This window comes from Brassica napus, chromosome C2 (genome assembly GCF_020379485.1).
Source record: "Brassica napus cultivar Da-Ae chromosome C2, Da-Ae, whole genome shotgun sequence".
Lineage (NCBI taxonomy): Eukaryota > Viridiplantae > Streptophyta > Magnoliopsida > Brassicales > Brassicaceae > Brassica > Brassica napus.
In genome coordinates, this window is record NC_063445.1 from 50,648,071 (window position 1) to 50,665,517 (window position 17,447).

Consider the following 17,447-nt stretch of genomic DNA (forward strand, 5'->3'; position numbering starts at 1 on the left):
GACTCGGAGAACACGTAAAGTTCCAAAAAGGTTGGATAAAATATCTTCCAAGAGGGGAGGATAAGCTTTCGTTGATTTTCATTCTCACAAGTCACATATAACAAAGCCTAACCTTATCCTTTTGGAAAATATCTTTTCTTCTGCTCTGGTTCTATATATATATACCATGAACTATTCCAAAACATTAACATAATATCCAAATCAGTAAACCAATCTCCATACAACAACATAAAAATGCAGGGAGCTTTGTGCATCAAACCAACCATTCTTCCCCTTTCTTCACCACTTTTTTCTCCAAAGCTCACTATTCTTCTTCCTCAGACCATCACCAACACTAAAGCTTCAAGACTCTCATCTCTCAGACCAAACGGATCATCTCCTACAACCTCTGATCCTCTCACCGTTGACTATGACTCCCTCCTTTCGTAAGTCCTTTCACTTCCCTTCTTTTTTTTTGCTTCTTTTCTCTCATTGACTGACTCAATGACATATCTATGGTCAGTGTTTTCCCAGCCGAAGCATGTGAAGTGATCAGCGGATATGCATGTTCAGCTGACATCTACCCTGAAGTCAAGCTTGAAACAAAGCCCATCTCCCGTCCCGTGACTTCAGAGAACGTAGACCGAGAATACATAGAGTATAACACCCCCAAAACGTAAAGATCACATACTTTAAACCCTTTTCTCTATTTACCTGAGATACTCAGCTTGCGTTCAACTTCTGATTTTGTTGTGTTGTTTGGACTTGGAAACAGTGTTTTCGTCTCCGAGGCCTGCGATGATCTTGGAGGAGAATTCTGTGAACCTGACTATCAAAAAGATGTCTATTAGAATTTAGAAGAAGCAAGATTTGATGTGATGTTGATATGTGTGTGTATCTCTATAACCACTCATTTCTATATAAGCTAGCTTCACCTAATCAAGACTGAAATCGTGAATCAAACCCAAGTTTCCAAATTTATCAACACAATAATATGGAAAATCTCAAACTAGTTTAAGTAACTTAGAGTAATCTTGCACAATCGAGATATCTCAGACTAGTAAATTACGTCTGCTACACCGTTTTTCTCTTTAACATTTCGACACTTCTGTAAATTATGGATGAGATGTAAACTCTGACTTTTCATTTTACCACCAAACACTAAATGATGTTTTCACCTATATTGTGAAATTATGTTTTGTTACCAAACTTAGAAATAATGTTTTATTATATTTATTTTAGTTTTACATGTTGGAGCTATACAATACACATGGTGAATTGATACTTGTCATTTTAATGCTTTTAGTCGTATGTTTAAGGAAAACTTACATTTTTGTAATTTAAAATCGTTTTAAAAATTCAAAATATAACATATAAGAAAAAAAATCTAACATATAAAAAAAATATAACATATAAGGTTTCTTCATTTTTGTAATTTAAAGTCGTTTAAAAAATTTAAAATATAACATATAAGATTTCTTCATTTTTGTAATTTAAAGTCGTTTTAAAAATTTAAAATATAACGTATAAGAAAAAAATCTAATTTTTTTATTATATGGTTAATTTGAGCGTTTAATTTTTTTAATAATATAAAATTAAACTAATATGAAAAATGATGCAAAAATTGTTATCAAATCTTTATTATTCATAGTCATTAATTGTCATATATATGTTAATCATATTAGTTAATTCCGTAGCTTTTATTTAAAGAAAAAAATACACGCTTCTTATATTTTGGATTAATATAATATTTACTAGTAATTGGATTTGGACCAACATTTTCTTCAATTGATTCTTAAACTGCCACATAAGCTAAATTGACATCCTAATTAAGTAACACCTAACCAGAGTCTCTTTTTAGTTAGTACAAACTTAAAGTTACAACTTTTTAAATGACCATCAGATAATATATAGGAGATTAATTTTAGAATATAGTTTGAAACTAAAAGGAATTATTGAGAAAAAAGAATTTTTTAAGAAACTAAAAAGTACACTGTTGATATTTTTATGTAAAAATAAGTTTGAAGATTGTTTTTACTTCAAATAATTTATATGTTCTTGAACTATGAAACTAATTTAATTATTTAGAAATTTTGAATTTAAAAACAGAAAATTTTAGTAATTTGGTAAATTTTACACCCAAGTCTTTTTGTCAACAATATAAAAATATCCTATTTTGTAAACTTTAGTTACAAATAATTTTCCGTCCAAACACAGTTACAAATGGCCAAAAACTAGTCTAAGAAACTAATGATATTTAAGTGTTTTATCAAAAGTGTTATTTTGACGTTGAATTAGACGGCAAACGTGAAGTTGTAGGGGGTTTATCTCTCTCTTTTCTCTGTTCCCTCACTTCATCTTTCACAGATAAAGATGAGATATGAAACTTTTGCAGCCGGTTGTAATTCCGGCCCTTTGCCCACGGTTTGGGCTTTTTCTCCGGCTTTGGTTTTATCTGATCGGCTTTGTCTTCGGCGTCGCATCTTCTCCATCGATTGGCGGCCGGCTTTGCTTTTGGGAAGCGGTAGCTCTTTTAGCACTGGCTTCACCGATTTTGGTCTCCAGGAGATGGTGGCTTCCTTAGCACCATTCTCGCCGGCTCTTTATGGGGTTCTCCCGATCTGATCTACGATCCAGAGCTTTGATTGATTTTTCAGTCTTCTCGATCTAAATCTCTGATGGTTTCTCCCTTCCCCCCCCCCCATTAGGTTGGGTTGATGCATCTTCAAGCTTAGTTTTATCTTCAAAGATGTTTGTGCCGCATGCAAGTAAGCCGGATGATAAGGAACGATTGTAGGCGGTTAAGTTTCCTTCATCGGTTTCGTAGATCCAACAGCTTTTGACTTTGCGGCTCGAGCTTTCGCGTAGGCTGTTCTGGTTGAATGGTCGTCTCGGGTTCGTCTTCGCCGTCGACGGTGCTCCGTCGTGTCTCCTTGCTGGTTCCGGAGGAAGATGGCTGGTTCTCGTCAGGACGCGTGTTTCAGTGTTTGGACACATGGTGGGACGAGTCAGGTTTCTTCTGCAACGGGCTTGTCCTTTAGGCTTAAGCCCCAAAGTTGTTATGAACAGTGGTCCACTTTAGTTTAAGCTTATGTTATATGTTTATGTTGTATCGGCTTTGTTTTTTCTTGGGCTTTGTCTCCTTAATAAAATACAAGATGACAAAAGAAAAATTAGACGGCAACGTCGACAAAAGAACATGGATCTTTGGATCATTTCAACGGATATGCTTGTTTTGGAAAGGTAAATCGTTTACATATGTATTGTAAATCTAAAAGTGTATATACCATATATAAAAGGGAGATTTTCCCATATTTCAGAATATCATATTTCAGAATATGTAAAGATCAACTATTAAAAACTTCAAGTATAAAATTAGACGGCTATAATTAGGGTTCTTAATCCAAACTGGTACGGCTCTAAAGATCAATAAAACTTTAATTTTAATTATTGTTCATGCTTTTTATTGCTTACTTCACGTTTTCGTAGTGTCAACAGAACTATACACTAACAATACACAGATTTTAATTTTATGATTATAATTATGCAACTTTTGATTTTAGATTTAACTATTTTATTTTCATATCTACGGAAGTTTTATTATAATAATACTATGAACCTGTGATGGCCTTATCTAGTATATATAATAGCTTAATATCATTATTATATAAGTAATAATAAAATCTAATATAATCAATCATTAAAATCTGAGTAGATATAAATAAGTAAACCGGTTTCTTGTAAACTATAAGTAAATCATTAATCAAATTTTAAAACTAATTTAATCTTTAATGTATGATAAAGTAGATTTTCTTGTTCCTAAAGGAAAACAAATTCGATGCTTAGTTGAAATAGGTACACAATATTAGTTGATATAGAAATATAATATTATATATAGCTATATATAGGAATGTCAAACAGGTTGATCTGTCCCGTCCTGTCCCGTACTGCAGCGGGCTCGTCTTCGAGCTGGTCACGGCGGGTGAGGCCCACGCGGGCTGAGGTCCTCAAAATGGCTGACCAAACTCGTACCGCAAAACATGTAGGCCTTTGCAGATCGGCCCGCTGGACATAGAATTACAAACATACATATGGCTTCTGAACGCTTCAAGACATGATTCAGGACGCTTTATCAGTTTCATGACGCATCAGTAAGTGAGTTTAGTCGATGATTGAACTGGATAAGGCAACACACTTGTTAGTTGAAGATTTTAGTTGAATCAAAACACTAGTTTATTTACTTTTGTTAGACTCCAAACATTTTAAAAATAAACAATACTTTAGTTGCTGAATCCAAATAGTATAACTCATAAGTTCATAATAAATGGTTTAGTTTTCTGAATCCAAAATTAAATAAAACTAACACCAAATCAAAGATGCTAATCCCAAAAACAAATAAAAAGAAAACACCAATCACACTTCTTGTTCTTCATCTTTATTACCAACAAGCGACAAAAAGATGAAAATTTCTCTTCTTCACCATCAACTTCATCTTCTGCAAATAAGAATACTAGAAGTCAGTTAAAGATATATTGAAACCTAAAACTCCAAAATGTATGATAATGTGAACAAATACATATAGGCAAAACTATGAAGAACCCATGGCGGGAACAAGATCTTCTTCTTCGGGGAAAGTGAAGGACCCTAAGATCGGTTCACTCGAATGGATCAGATTTGCATATGAACTCCGGATGGAGAACTGAATGGATTGAAGGGTCGCACGAAGGTTGCGGAAAGGCCTTCGATATTCCCGACTCCAAATGGTGCTTGATATGACTCACAAAACCACCAAGTGAAGGATCTCTCGTCGTTGCTTGATATGACTCACAAGGCCAACGATTTGAGGAAGTGTTTACTTGGATATGACTCACCAAGAAACAAGACAAGTTCTTAAACAAAGAACAAAGAGTTTAACTCAAAATCTTTTGACAAAATCGATTTCTGATTTATTAAAATGAAAGAGTTTCATACTTATAGAGTTTTGTAGATCTAGGAATTAAATAGAAAACTAGATCTAGATCTAGATCTAGTCAATACACAGAAATAAAGAGAGAAACCTAGTCAAAGTGACCGTTCAAAGGAAAAGTCCATGATCGGATCGAACAAGGTAGAGAGATCATCAGCACGGTCGTTGGTACATACGGTACGAGCCAATCGAGCCAAAAGAGAGAAGTCTCGATCATTTTGTGAAACCTCATGATCCAAGTCAAGTCTGGCATGATCTTTCTCAAGTCTGGCATGATCTTTCTCAAGTCTGGCATGATCCAAGTCAAGTCTGGCATGTTCTTTGTCAAGTCTGGCATGTTCCTTGTCAAGTCTGGCATGATCAAAGTCAAGTCTGGCTCGGCTGTTGGCTTTGGCTTGTCGAGATGGCTGGGAAGGTCGCGTACTGGTTCGGTCAGATTGGTCTTCAGGACGTGGACTTGGTCGAAGCTTCATTCCGGATGTAAGTGGATTGAGACGGTACACAGCCCGATTGGTCTGTCTGATCTGATCGGAAGGATGAACCTCAACTGGGACGTCTGGAGCGTTCTGATCAGTCTGGTCCATGGACTGGGGCACATCAGAAAGTGAGTTTTCAAACTTCTTATGATGACTCGAAGAAGATCCACCGGTGCAGATCGAAGGCGCTTGGGAGACCGGAAGCATCATCGACCCTGAAACCACCATCACCGGAGCTACATAACGTCAAATCGCCTTCTCTCTCTCTCTCTCTCTCTCTCTCTCTCTCTCTCTGTCTCTGTCTCTCTCTCTCTCTCTCTCTCTCTCTCTCTCTCTCTGTCAATGTTTTAGGCGAAAACAAAAATGGGGACTTAGGGTTCGGGTCTTCAAAATCCCGCAGGTTAAGCCCATCCTGCTTTCGACCCGTCCCGCTTTCGACCCGTCCCGCTTTGAACCCGTCCCGCGAAGCCCGCAATTTTGCGGGCTTACCAAATGGAGGTCCAATTCCGCTCCGCAGCAAGCCTTTACGGGCCAGGCCCGCGGTCAAGGTCCTTGATTGCCATCCCTAGCTATATATATTCATCACTTTGCTAATTCGGTTTTGAAAAGCTTATAAAAGAGAGAAGGTGTGTCAAGTAAATTCCAGTTAAGGAACTATCCAAGGTAAGAATGTTTCCATCGGCGACATATATATCAACCGCTCCTCTATGCATATGCTGGTGAGTTCAAACATGTTTCAATTAGTTTCCAAAATATTGAGTTCTTTCTAACAAATTATACATGTGTTTACCTAACATTTTTTTTTAATAGGTGGTACTACGCAGATGCAATACTGTGATTTATAATGTTATCATCGGCACAATTGTACCATTATACTTTCATCTCCTACAAAACAACGAGTACTTTTCCTTGGTATCATTTCTAATATCGGTCCATGTTTTGTTAACTTTAGTCCAGCTTGGGTGTGTAAATAGCTGGCATGAGGCTTTAGCATACAAAAGTTTGAGTCACGTGTTTGGTGTTACTGCAATATACTTACTATTTTGTCTAATTTCTTGGGTCCGCATGCATACCTATTATATTGTGGGTTAGAATTACCTTCATCTACCAAATATGTATGTTTGTGCATCTCTGAAGCTATTGAACACGATGTGGAAGCTCAAAGTGATGCATCAAATCTCCTTTGAATCTTGATGTACACTTTTATATCAATATATTTTATTTTGAATTTTTTTCTGCTTTTTTATCAATGGTTTATTTATTTATATGCTTTTGATTGTTAATAAATTTTCATATTCTATTTACCTTTGGAAAAGGTGTTCATAACTAAGAGATCACTACAAGAAAACAGCAAGGATTCTGAGGGAAAAAATCGTCGAAATTTCGTCGGAATATCGTTATTCCGACGACATACCGACGAAACAAGTCCTCGGAAATAATTCCTCGGAATTTCTTCTTTCCTCGGAAATCCCTCGGAATTTTCCGACGGAATTCCGAGGAAACAAATTTCCGAGGAAATTCCGAGGATCACTAGTTTGTCGGAAATCTCCTCGGAATATACCGAGGGAGAACTTCGTCGGGAAATTTCCTCGGAAGTTCATCGATCGATGCGTTTTTGGACATATATACATCGATCGATCGTAATATACCGTGGGACATGTTCCTCGGAATATTCCGAGGAACATGTCCCACGGTATATTCCGAGGAACAAGTCCCTCGGTATATTCCGAGGAACAGGTTCCTCGGAATATTCCGAGGAAAATGTCCCTCGGAATATACCGAGGGAACAGTTCCTCGGTATATTCCGAGGAAAGGTGTCCCTCGGTATATTCCGAACGTTTTTTATAAACAGATCTATCGATGGATTTATGTCCAAAAACGCATCGATCGATCGAGTAAAAAATATAATTAATTTCCTCGGAATGTAAAAAATATTAATTTTTTTTAAAAAATAAAATTTTTGGAATTTAAATTCGAAAATATAAAATTAAAATTAAAATTGAAATCATATTAATTAATATTCAAAGTTTCACAAATAAAAATAAAACATTCCGAGTTTTTGGAAAAAAAAAAAACTACGGGTCTGGCACGTCTGGGAACACCTCGTTCGGGTACATCCTCTGCATCATCTCCATCATTTGCTGGTTCAGCCTCCTCTGTGCCTCATAGCCCGCCTGTTGAGCCGCCATCTGGGTCTCCAACAAAGATATGCGATCATCCTTGTCCTTCAACTGAGCCGTAAGTACTATTGGATCAACAAAGGGCGGTGGTGCAGAAGAAGGAGGAACCGACCGGGTGCGACGACCCAAACCGACCAAACGTCCCTTCTTCTTTGAAACCGACTGAATAGAAAATAGCCAAATTTACAAATTTAAACGAAGAAATAAATGAATTGAACTTTTAAAAAAAAAGAACTTACGGATTCAACGATTTCGTTGATTCGAAACCGGGACAAGTTGGTCGAAGCCGTCGAAGCGTCATCCTCGGTTTGAAGCTGAGACACTTCGTCTACCACCTGAGTTTGGACCAGGTCGACCACGTCCCTCACAAGACCGTCATCAATCTGGCCGGTCTTCTTGTTGGTATACGCCCTCCTCATTAGGGCGAGATCATCAACCGGCTCGCCATCATTTTCTTCCGCCGTGAAAAAAAAACATAAATTAAAGAAACATTATAAATTAGAAGAAATGCACAATAAATTAAAATTCTGAAACTCAAATAATTGAAGAAAAAGCGGTTGAACTTACCATGCGATCTCCCAGAGTGGCAATAGATTGAGCACCCAAGTTATGCTTGTAGATGCCCTTCCCTTTACGGTCACTCATGCGGTTGGTGGAGTTGGTGGAAGAAGTTTCTTTCGTCTCTTCCTTATCCCAATGCGCACACATCTCCTTCTAGACCGTGTCTTTGAGACCTTTTAATAAAAAAAAAGAAAATAGTTTAATAAATAAAAAAATAGTTTAATAAATTAAAAAATTGATAAATAAATTAAATCGAACCTTATTGATTTCCCACTTCTTCTTCCACTCGTGGATCTGCTTCCCATAGTTGTCCTTAACTTTATGGACGAAGTGGTGATAGATAAAGAGCGTCTCATCGGAATTCCAGTTGAACTCTTGCTGAAAAAAAAACACAATTAGTAGAAAATTTATATTAAAGATTAAAAAAATAAGTAAAAAATTAGAATACTTACCGCAAACTGACGAAGCCACAGAACCTGCTTGTCGGTAGGGAAGTGAGTGAAAGTCTGATGTCCCCTGTCGAGGGCCGAGTACATCATACGGTTGATCCATGCGCTGATCCCGTTCCCGGATCGGTTGAACCTAATAAAAAGAACAAACGGTTAATAATGAATCCAAATTTAAAGGAAAAAAAATGTTTAATTACCATGTTTGACCCCGTCCACGTGGATACGGAGTGAGATACGGAAGATGGTCACGACCGGGCTGTTGAACCAACTCCGCAACACTCATCACTCCCGGAGGACCCGGAGGAACAGGAGCGGATGCAGCAGCGGGTGCGAGAGGAGCAGGAGCGGGTGCAGCAGAGGGAGATGTATGGTTGGAGCTGTGGGGCGAAAGGGAATCCTGAAAATGGCTGGAATCCCGAGACTGGCTCCCCGTACCACCACGACCACGACGCTGTCGAGGCCGGGTCTGATCATCATGAGACCTGTAAATTAAAAAAACATATTTTAATAAATACAGAAATATATAAATTAATTTTTTTTTTAAAAAAAATCCCAAATAATTTAGTCACAAAAAAGATTTATATATATTAAAAATACTTAATAAATATATAAAAATAGTTCTAATAAACAAAAAATAGTTTTAATAAATAAAAAATAGTTTAATAATTACGAAAAATAGTTTTAATAATATATATATAGAAAAATCGTTTTTAAATCCCAAATAATAGTTTCTAATCACAAAAAAAGTTTTATAGATATTTAAAATGTTTTGTAAAATCCAAAAAATCGAATTTATATACAAAAAAGATTTTGTAAAATCCAAAAAATCGAATTTATATAGAAAAATCGTTTTGTAAAATACAAAAATCGATTTTTATGTACAAAAATCGATTTTATAAATACAAAAAAAAATAAAAAAATTATTAAAAAATTCTAAATCAATTCAACAAAACAAATTATTCAACCAAATCACAATTCTAAACCTATTATACAACCAAATCACAATCCTAACCAATCACCCTAACAAAAATCTATCAAAACTACACAAAAACCTAACAAATAGAACCTAAGAGAGTGGGATAGGATCCTTACATGATTTGTGTAAGAGAATGGGGAGATCGCCGGAGGTATCGTCGGATTTCAGGGGGAAATCGCCGGAGAGAAGAGAGGAGTCGCGCAGAGGAAGAAGAGAGAAACGGGGAAGAAGAAGGGGCTCGTGGTTATAAAACCTAGGGTCCGACGGACATTATCCGTCGGAATTCTAATTTCAATTTTCGCGAAATATTTGCCCGGTAAAATGAAAATATTCCGAGGAAATTCTGACGGAGAGTAAAATATCCGTCAGAATTTCCTCGGAATATTCCGAGGAAATACCGAGGAACTAGTGTTTGGGGTTTCAAAACATCAATTTTTTTTTTGCCGTATTTCATTTCTTATACAATTGTAATGCATACGATTGAGGATTCTTTGTATAGATGAGCATAAACCATGAAATAACAAATTTCAAAACTAATTGAAAGTATTCCCTTTACCGTTCATTAAAAGGTATAAGTGTTTCTCTTATGTTGTGGGATTTCGTTCATACAATCGGAAAAGTGTTAATTATACGGTAAGGAACAAATTTTTTGACTTCATAATGAACGTAAGACACTTAATAAGGGTTATATAGGTGTTATTCAAACCGCAAAACGTTGTTTTCGGTTTAAAAACCCTATTTCCTCGGAATTTCCTCGGATTATTCCGAGGGAATTCCGAGGAAACCCTCTTCTTCCTCGAAATTCCGTCGCAATATGAGAAAAGGAGCCCTACCATTCTCATCAACATGGAGTTCTGAACGAGCACATATATCGACTAAATCCAGTCTTGACTTCAAATTATCCTTTGTTTTACCTTGAACATTAAGGATCGTGTTCATGAGATTGTCAAAAAAAGTTCTTCTCAATATGCATGACATCTAAATTATGCTTTAGCATATGATCCTCCCAGTATGGCAGATCCCAGAAAATACTTTTTTTGTGCCAGTTATGTAGTTTTCCAACAGCATCTACCGGAAAACGCTCATGTCCACCGACGTCTAGCGTCCTTTCTGCACCAAAATCTCTTAGTTGTATCTTCAAATCTTTCCCACAAATTTCCGGAGGTGGACTGTCAAACACCCTATTGTTCTTCGTAAACAAATTCCTACTCCTACGATATGGATGATCAGGTGGTAGGAATCTCCTGTGACAGTCAAACCAACACGTTTTCCTTCCGTGTTTTAGTTGGAAAGCATCAGTGTTATCTTGACAATATGGACATGATAGCCTTCCATGCGTTGTCCATCCAGACAACATACCATATGCTGGAAAATCACTTATTGTCCACATTAGTACTGCCCGCATTTGAAAGTTTTCTTTACACGAAACATCGTATGTTTCGGCACCTTGAGCCCATAGTTGTTGCAACTCATATATTAGTGGCTGAAGAAACACATCAAGTGATCTCTTAGGATGCTCTGGTCCGGGAACGAGAATCGAGAGAAACAAAAACTCTCGTCGCAAGCACAAGTTTGGGGGTAGGTTGTATGGTGTAAGAATGACAGGCCATAGAGAATACTGTCTTCCACTCTTGCCAAACGGACTGAAACCATCAGTACATAATCCAAGGTAGACATTTCTTCTCTCATACGCAAAGTCGGGATACTTTGATTGGAAATGCTTCCACGCTTTTGCATCTGAAGGATGTCTGATCTCACCATCTGTTGAGTGCTCCGCATGCCATCTCATTGGTTGCGCTGTGCGTTCAGACAGATACAACCTATGCAACCTTTCCGTCAAAGGCAAATACCACATCCTTTTATATGGCACTGGAACTCTTCCACTCGTATCTTTATAACGAGGCTTTCCACAAAATTTGCATGTAACCCGCTGTTCATCCGCCCTCCAATAAATCATGCAATTGTCGCTGCATACATCTATTACCTGATACGATAAACCAAGACCAGCTACGAGTTTCTGAACCTCGTAGTATGAACCAGGAGCTACATTATCCTCGGGTAGAATACCTTTTACAAAATCAGCAATCGCATCCACACAGTCTTCAGCCAAATTATAATCTGTTTTAATGCCCATCAATCTTGTAGCAGATGATAAAGCTGAATGACCATCTCTGCAACCTTCGTACAATGGTTGCTTTCCAGCATCCAACATATCATAAAATCTCCTAGCTTGTGCATTGGGTAAATCTTCCCCTCTAAAATGATCATTTACCATCTGCTCAGTACCTACACCATAATCTACATCCGTTCTAATTGGTTCTTCTAATCTAACCGCTGGCTGAGGTTCGCTAGTACTACCATGTTCATAATCAGTTTCCCCATGATGATACCAAATTTTGTAACTTCGTGTAAACCCACTCAAATATAGATGAGTCCAAACATCCCACTCTTTAATAACCTTTCTATTTTTACAATTAGAGCAAGGACATCTTAACGTACCTGTTTTTGCTTCCGGTTGTCGGTGAACTAACCCCATGAATTCTGTTATACCTCGTTGGTATTCTTCCGTAAGCAATCTCGTGTTCGGATCCAAATGAGGTCGATCGATCCAAGAACGAAAAGAATTTGAAGAAGACATATTTTTTATGAATCAAATTCGTGTGTAAATAGAGTAAGAGGGAGGATGAAGATATGGAGTGAATGAAGAGGAAGAGGAGTGCTTGTATTTATAGTTTAAATCCTGCCGACAGACCGAAGAAATTCCGACGGAATTCCGACGGGAAAGGCTAGTTCATCGGAATTTCCTCGGAATTTTGTAAAATCCCCCAACAGCTCTCCAACGGCTATAATATTTCCTCGGAATTCATCGGTTTTTTCCGAGGAACACATTTTTCCTCGGAATTTCCTCGGAATATTCCGACGGATTGATATTTCCTCGGAATTCCGTCGATATATTCCGAGGAAATTCCGAGGAAACCCAATTTTGTGTTTCCTCGGAATGTCCTCGGAAATTCTTCGGGATATTCCGAGCATTTCATTTTCCGTCGGAATGTCCGTCAGAATACCGCTGTTTTCTTGTAGTGGATGTGTAAACACAACGTACAAAATCAGTTCTTTTAGGAAAATTCAGTCTAGTTTTTTCTCTTTCTTTCTATATATAATGGAATATAAAACTATACGTCTCTCCAAACATGGAAATAGTTAAACGACTGGTATGTTCAGATGAACATGTTCTAATCTTGTGCATTATCTCAGGAGCATAGATATTGACAAGTTAATTATTTGCAATAATCAAAATATTAAAAGAAAGAGGTAAGACATAACCGTCTTTGAGTCTTTGAGTCTTTGACTTAGTCTTCCTACTCACCAAAAGTCACTTACAGTCTCATCAGTATAGGCAAGAACATACATTTTCATTCTTTGAAGATGTTGAGAGCAGATACATGAGCTAATCGATTCGGTCACATATCCACTTTACTAGAAACCCAAAACACAAGATCACATATCTGCAACCCTTCATTTATTTAACTAAGGTTCTCTGGTATTCTGATTATGTATTTTGGACATATTTTTAAAAAATGAGTGTATTTTTGGACTTGGAAACAAAGTTTTCATCGCAGAGGCATGCAATGATCTTTAAGGATTTTAGCAAAAAAAAAAAGATCTCGAAGGAGAGTTTTGCCGAGTTTTGCATACCTGTATCAAAAAGAAGTCTATTAGAAGAAAACATGATTTTAATGTGATGTTAATATGTGTTTGTGTTTTTTTTTTTGTCATCAGTGTGTTTGTATTTCTATAACCACTCATTAATATATGAAAGCTAGCTTCGCTTATTGAAGTTGTGAATCAGACTCAGACCATCTCCAACCCACGTCTATTTCTATCTATATATTTTTCACTAAAATAGAGAAACTTTTTATAGAGGTAAAAATGTTCCAATGTATGCCTCTATAATATTTATAGAGTTCATCTATTTATAGGGAAAAATATAGAGATATGTTATTTTCACGTCTAAATATAGAGGCAAAAAATAACTTTTCTCTGTATTTTCCTCTAAAATAGAGAAACTCTATTATAGATGAATACATTGGAACATTTTCACCTCTATAATAGAGATCTCTATTTTAAAGAAAATTATAGAAGCGTAGATTGGAGATGTTCTCATGTCCTCAAAAGTTAATCAAACAGTAATGATTTAAAATACATGGTATTAATCAACCAATAATAATACAATTTGCAGACTAAAAAAAAGCTAGATCAAAGCTCTGCTATAAAGTATATTTTACATATCGCCCGCCAAAAGACTCGCGCAGAAACAAAACACACTGGATCTAAAAGTACTGGTACAGCTTGATTCAAAAGACTTTTTATTATTGACTTTGCTGAACCTGAGGACAATTGATTTTAAGCATGTAAATCCTGGAAAAAGAGAAGATTTTTTTGCAGAGAAAACGAATAAGAAAAGTACGCAAAGGCTTTTGAATAATACATTAAAAACTGGAGTCACGAGGACTTCACTGATACATGATAACCAATAATAATCATGCAAGAGAGTACAGAGATAAATATTTATTCATAGCTCATATCAAACCCTAAAAGTTTAAGTACTTGAAGATTCAATAAAATTTCCAAGGCCCCCACAAAACTTTACTCTGTAGTCATCATCCTTCATCACATCCTCGACGTTCTCGTGACTGTATCTCTTCTGTCTCTAACCGCCATCAAACTCTTGTCTGCTCTCTACTTTTACATCTTCCGTACGGATATTAAAAGTTTTACTTAAAAAGAGCCTTTATATAAAGAGTGGGCCCTATTATTTTCTCTGTTTCATTCTTCAAATCACAGTGGGTAATTTCTAAAATCATCATTACCAAAAAAACTCCAAGATTTTCATCTTGCTAAAACCAAAGCTGTCTGTTGAGCTCACATCTGATTCACTGTGAAACCGTACATGTGCAAAAGTAACTTCACTAAAACCACCTGGACACGTTGGAATCATCTTTTCCTCTTCTTTGAGAATATCAGAGCATCTCAATGTACGACTCTTTAAAATAAAGATCTGTATTATAGAGGTGGATTTGATTTAATGTATGATTCTATAATAGAGTTTCTCTATTTTAGAGGAAAATATAGATGAATGTATTTCTCACCTCTATATTTAAAGGTGAAAATACTACATCTCTATATTTTCCTCTATAAATAGAAAAGCTCTATTATAGAGGCATACATTGGAGCAAATCTATCTCTATAATAGAGATTCTCTATTTTAATAGAAAATATAGAGATGAAAATAGAGGTGGATTGGAGATGGTCTTACTCGAAAGGCAAAATTATTGAAAAAAAAATTCTTGATCATAGCTTTTAGTAGATGAAACATAATGAGGCTAACATTGCTCAAAAAAGGTTGAAGTCATGTATGTATCCAAGAACCACCAAGTTCTCAAAGGTTACAATCAAACAACTCTCATTTGCAATTTGCCTACATGCTAAATGCCTTAATTTGAAAGATAGAGAAAAAAAACAGAGAAGTAAATTGCAGATTTAAAAGGCTTAGTTCTTCTAATTCAGCTTCAACAAATGCTCAAGGACCTTGCCTCAGATCATACCAGCGTAGCCCGCTGTATCGAAAAGCACTGCTTTGATTTGATCAGGCAATATCTCCTGTCCTTCTTGGCATTGCTGATAATATACACACAAAAACAAAACATGTTAGTATTTAAAATCTTGTAAGAATCCAGATAACTGAAAGTAGATGATGTTTAATAATCTCACCTCAGCGCGGAAAACATCCAAGGCAAACCCATTGAAACAACTGATCACAGCTTGCTGAACATCCAATCCAAGATTATCCAAAGCTTTCATGGTATCCAGCAAAAGTCCAGGTCTACGACCACAGAACATGTGAATGTTCACCGCTCTTCCTTCCCTTAATCTAACCTCAACCTGTAGATAAAAAAACACAAGTGTGTCAATGTCTCAACCATAAAAAAAAACCCACCATGAAGTAAGTAAAAGCCTTACTCTAGCTTGCTGGCCTTTAGGGCTTGGCAAAGAAGAGGGACACAACTCTTCCTTGACGCGGCAAGAGAGAGTCTGCGGTGTAGGCGTTAATGGATGGAAGCTTGATGAAGTTGGAGGGAGAGATCCATTTGGAGTTGACTCGAGCTCGTTGTGAAGGTCATTGATCCTTTGTAAAAGCTCCTTGAGGTAATCAATTGCATCTCCAAGTATTGATGCTCTATCCATCTGCAATATTCATCCAAACCAAATCTTATCAACACAACAAAAGACAAAGAGTAAACAAAGAGAGAAGTAACTGTTTACTTTGCTGATCTTGGGGACAACTGATCTAAGCATATAGAGTCTATCATTAAGCTTCTTCCTCCTTCTCCTCTCAGCCATAAGATTCTTTGCTGGCATTCCTTTCTTCTTCCCTCTACCTCCTCCACCGTTCTGAACACTCTCAGCGGCTTTACCGCTCTCGTTCAGCTCATCAGACTCATAGTTCAACCCTGAAACCTCAACCCCAGTCTCATCCATCTCTCCATCATCGCTCAGCTTCCTCATCATCCCTGAGCTCTGACGCATGGCTGCACGTTTCTGGAACAAAGTAGGCTGTGCACCGGACGAAGCTAACACCTCCAAAGGCTTCAGAACCTTCGCTCTGCTCCCGACAAAACTCGCAGGACTCCCGAAACCCTCTAACTCCAACGGTGTGAATCCACCTCCACCTCCACCTCCACCTCCACATAACGGCGTTGAGTTGTTGTTCCCCAACTGCATCAACGAACCGAACCCCATAGGAGCTTGGATATGTCCGAGAAAGCCAGAATCAGACCCGAACTCAAAGGCATTATTATCAAAAGGGTTTGCAACGTTGAGGAGACAAGACTTGTTGTTAGCAGCGGCCAAGAACGAAGGCTGATGAGACATGTCGAGGCCAAAAGCTTGAGAGGGAGAGCAAGAGGAAGAAGAATCAAGAAGAAGGTTATCGTTAGGATTAAAGGCGAAACCACCACCGAGGAATCTGAAATCTTGATGATGACTCTGTAACATGTGGAGTTCTTGAGGTTGGTTACTGAACCAGTCACCACCTTCAAGCATAGGTTTGAAGTGAGCAGCACCGTCCTCCTCCTCATGAACCCGTTCTCCTCCTCCTCCTCCGCCGCCGCCGCCTAACCATACCGCGCCGCCGTTTCCGTCGAGAACCATCGTAAAGGTGAGAGCTTTTTCACAATTCTACAGAGAAGAGAAAAGAAAGTTTGAATCTTTTTGGAGATTAGATTAGACAATGAAAGGGCATTAAAGTGGAATCACGAGGAATCCATTGAGGTGTGCTTATCTGAAAAAAGAGAGATTCTAGAGAGAGATAGAGAGAGAGAGAGAGAGAGAGAGTTTCAAATTGTATAAAAATCGTAACTTTATGAATTACCAGATTTCTCGCGACTTTCTTTGCTTTCTTCGTTGCCGTCGTCTCACCGTCACGCCTCCATAGTTGCTGATTTGCTTATCTCTATGTCACTGTCTCTCTGTTTTATAGTAGTAAACTAATGGTGATATGATAAGTCATGTGTCTTAACATCGACTAATGACGTCGGCTTATGTACTAATTAACCATGCAACGCGTGTCCTCCATGCACTTATGTAACTGATGTTATTACCTAATGCAAATTAGTTACATTAACTCTTTTTAGTGTCGTTAACATACAGTTAATAATTATTAAGCTAAGATTTTGCGAAAAGAAATTTATTTGAGTCAAAATAAAATATTATTGACGGTTGAAATGAATGGGTAACGCATCATAACGTCATTTTTACATCAAATAAAACTTAAGTGTCCTGGACTTTAGTAATGTCACA

The 17,447-nt window shown here is 37.2% G+C and overlaps 2 protein-coding genes across 3 annotated transcripts; one reads left to right on the forward strand and one right to left on the reverse strand.

Moving 5' to 3' along the window:
* Positions 1-133: 133 nt before the first annotated feature.
* Positions 134-1,160, forward strand: LOC106367138 (light-regulated protein 1, chloroplastic). Its single transcript, XM_013806851.3, has 3 exons — positions 134-425; positions 503-655; positions 755-1,160. The coding sequence occupies exons 1-3, from the start codon at positions 235-237 to the stop codon at positions 828-830; spliced, it is 420 nt and encodes a 139-aa protein (XP_013662305.1). The 5' UTR covers positions 134-234; the 3' UTR covers positions 831-1,160.
* A 13,817-nt stretch (positions 1,161-14,977) lies between these two features.
* Positions 14,978-17,250, reverse strand: LOC106347723 (transcription factor ICE1). 2 transcript variants are annotated; one of them, XM_013787311.3, is made up of 5 exons: positions 17,025-17,250; positions 15,912-16,925; positions 15,609-15,833; positions 15,360-15,530; positions 14,978-15,266 (listed from the first exon to the last, which is right to left on the reverse strand). In XM_013787311.3, exons 2-5 carry the CDS (start codon positions 16,797-16,799, stop codon positions 15,183-15,185), a joined length of 1,368 nt encoding a protein of 455 aa, XP_013642765.2. In that variant the 5' UTR covers positions 16,800-16,925; positions 17,025-17,250; the 3' UTR covers positions 14,978-15,182. The 2 variants fall into 2 exon arrangements, with proteins under 2 accessions (XP_013642765.2, XP_048602892.1); XM_048746935.1 differs by having other exon boundaries at positions 15,912-16,826; positions 17,020-17,186.
* Positions 17,251-17,447: the final 197 nt, after the last annotated feature.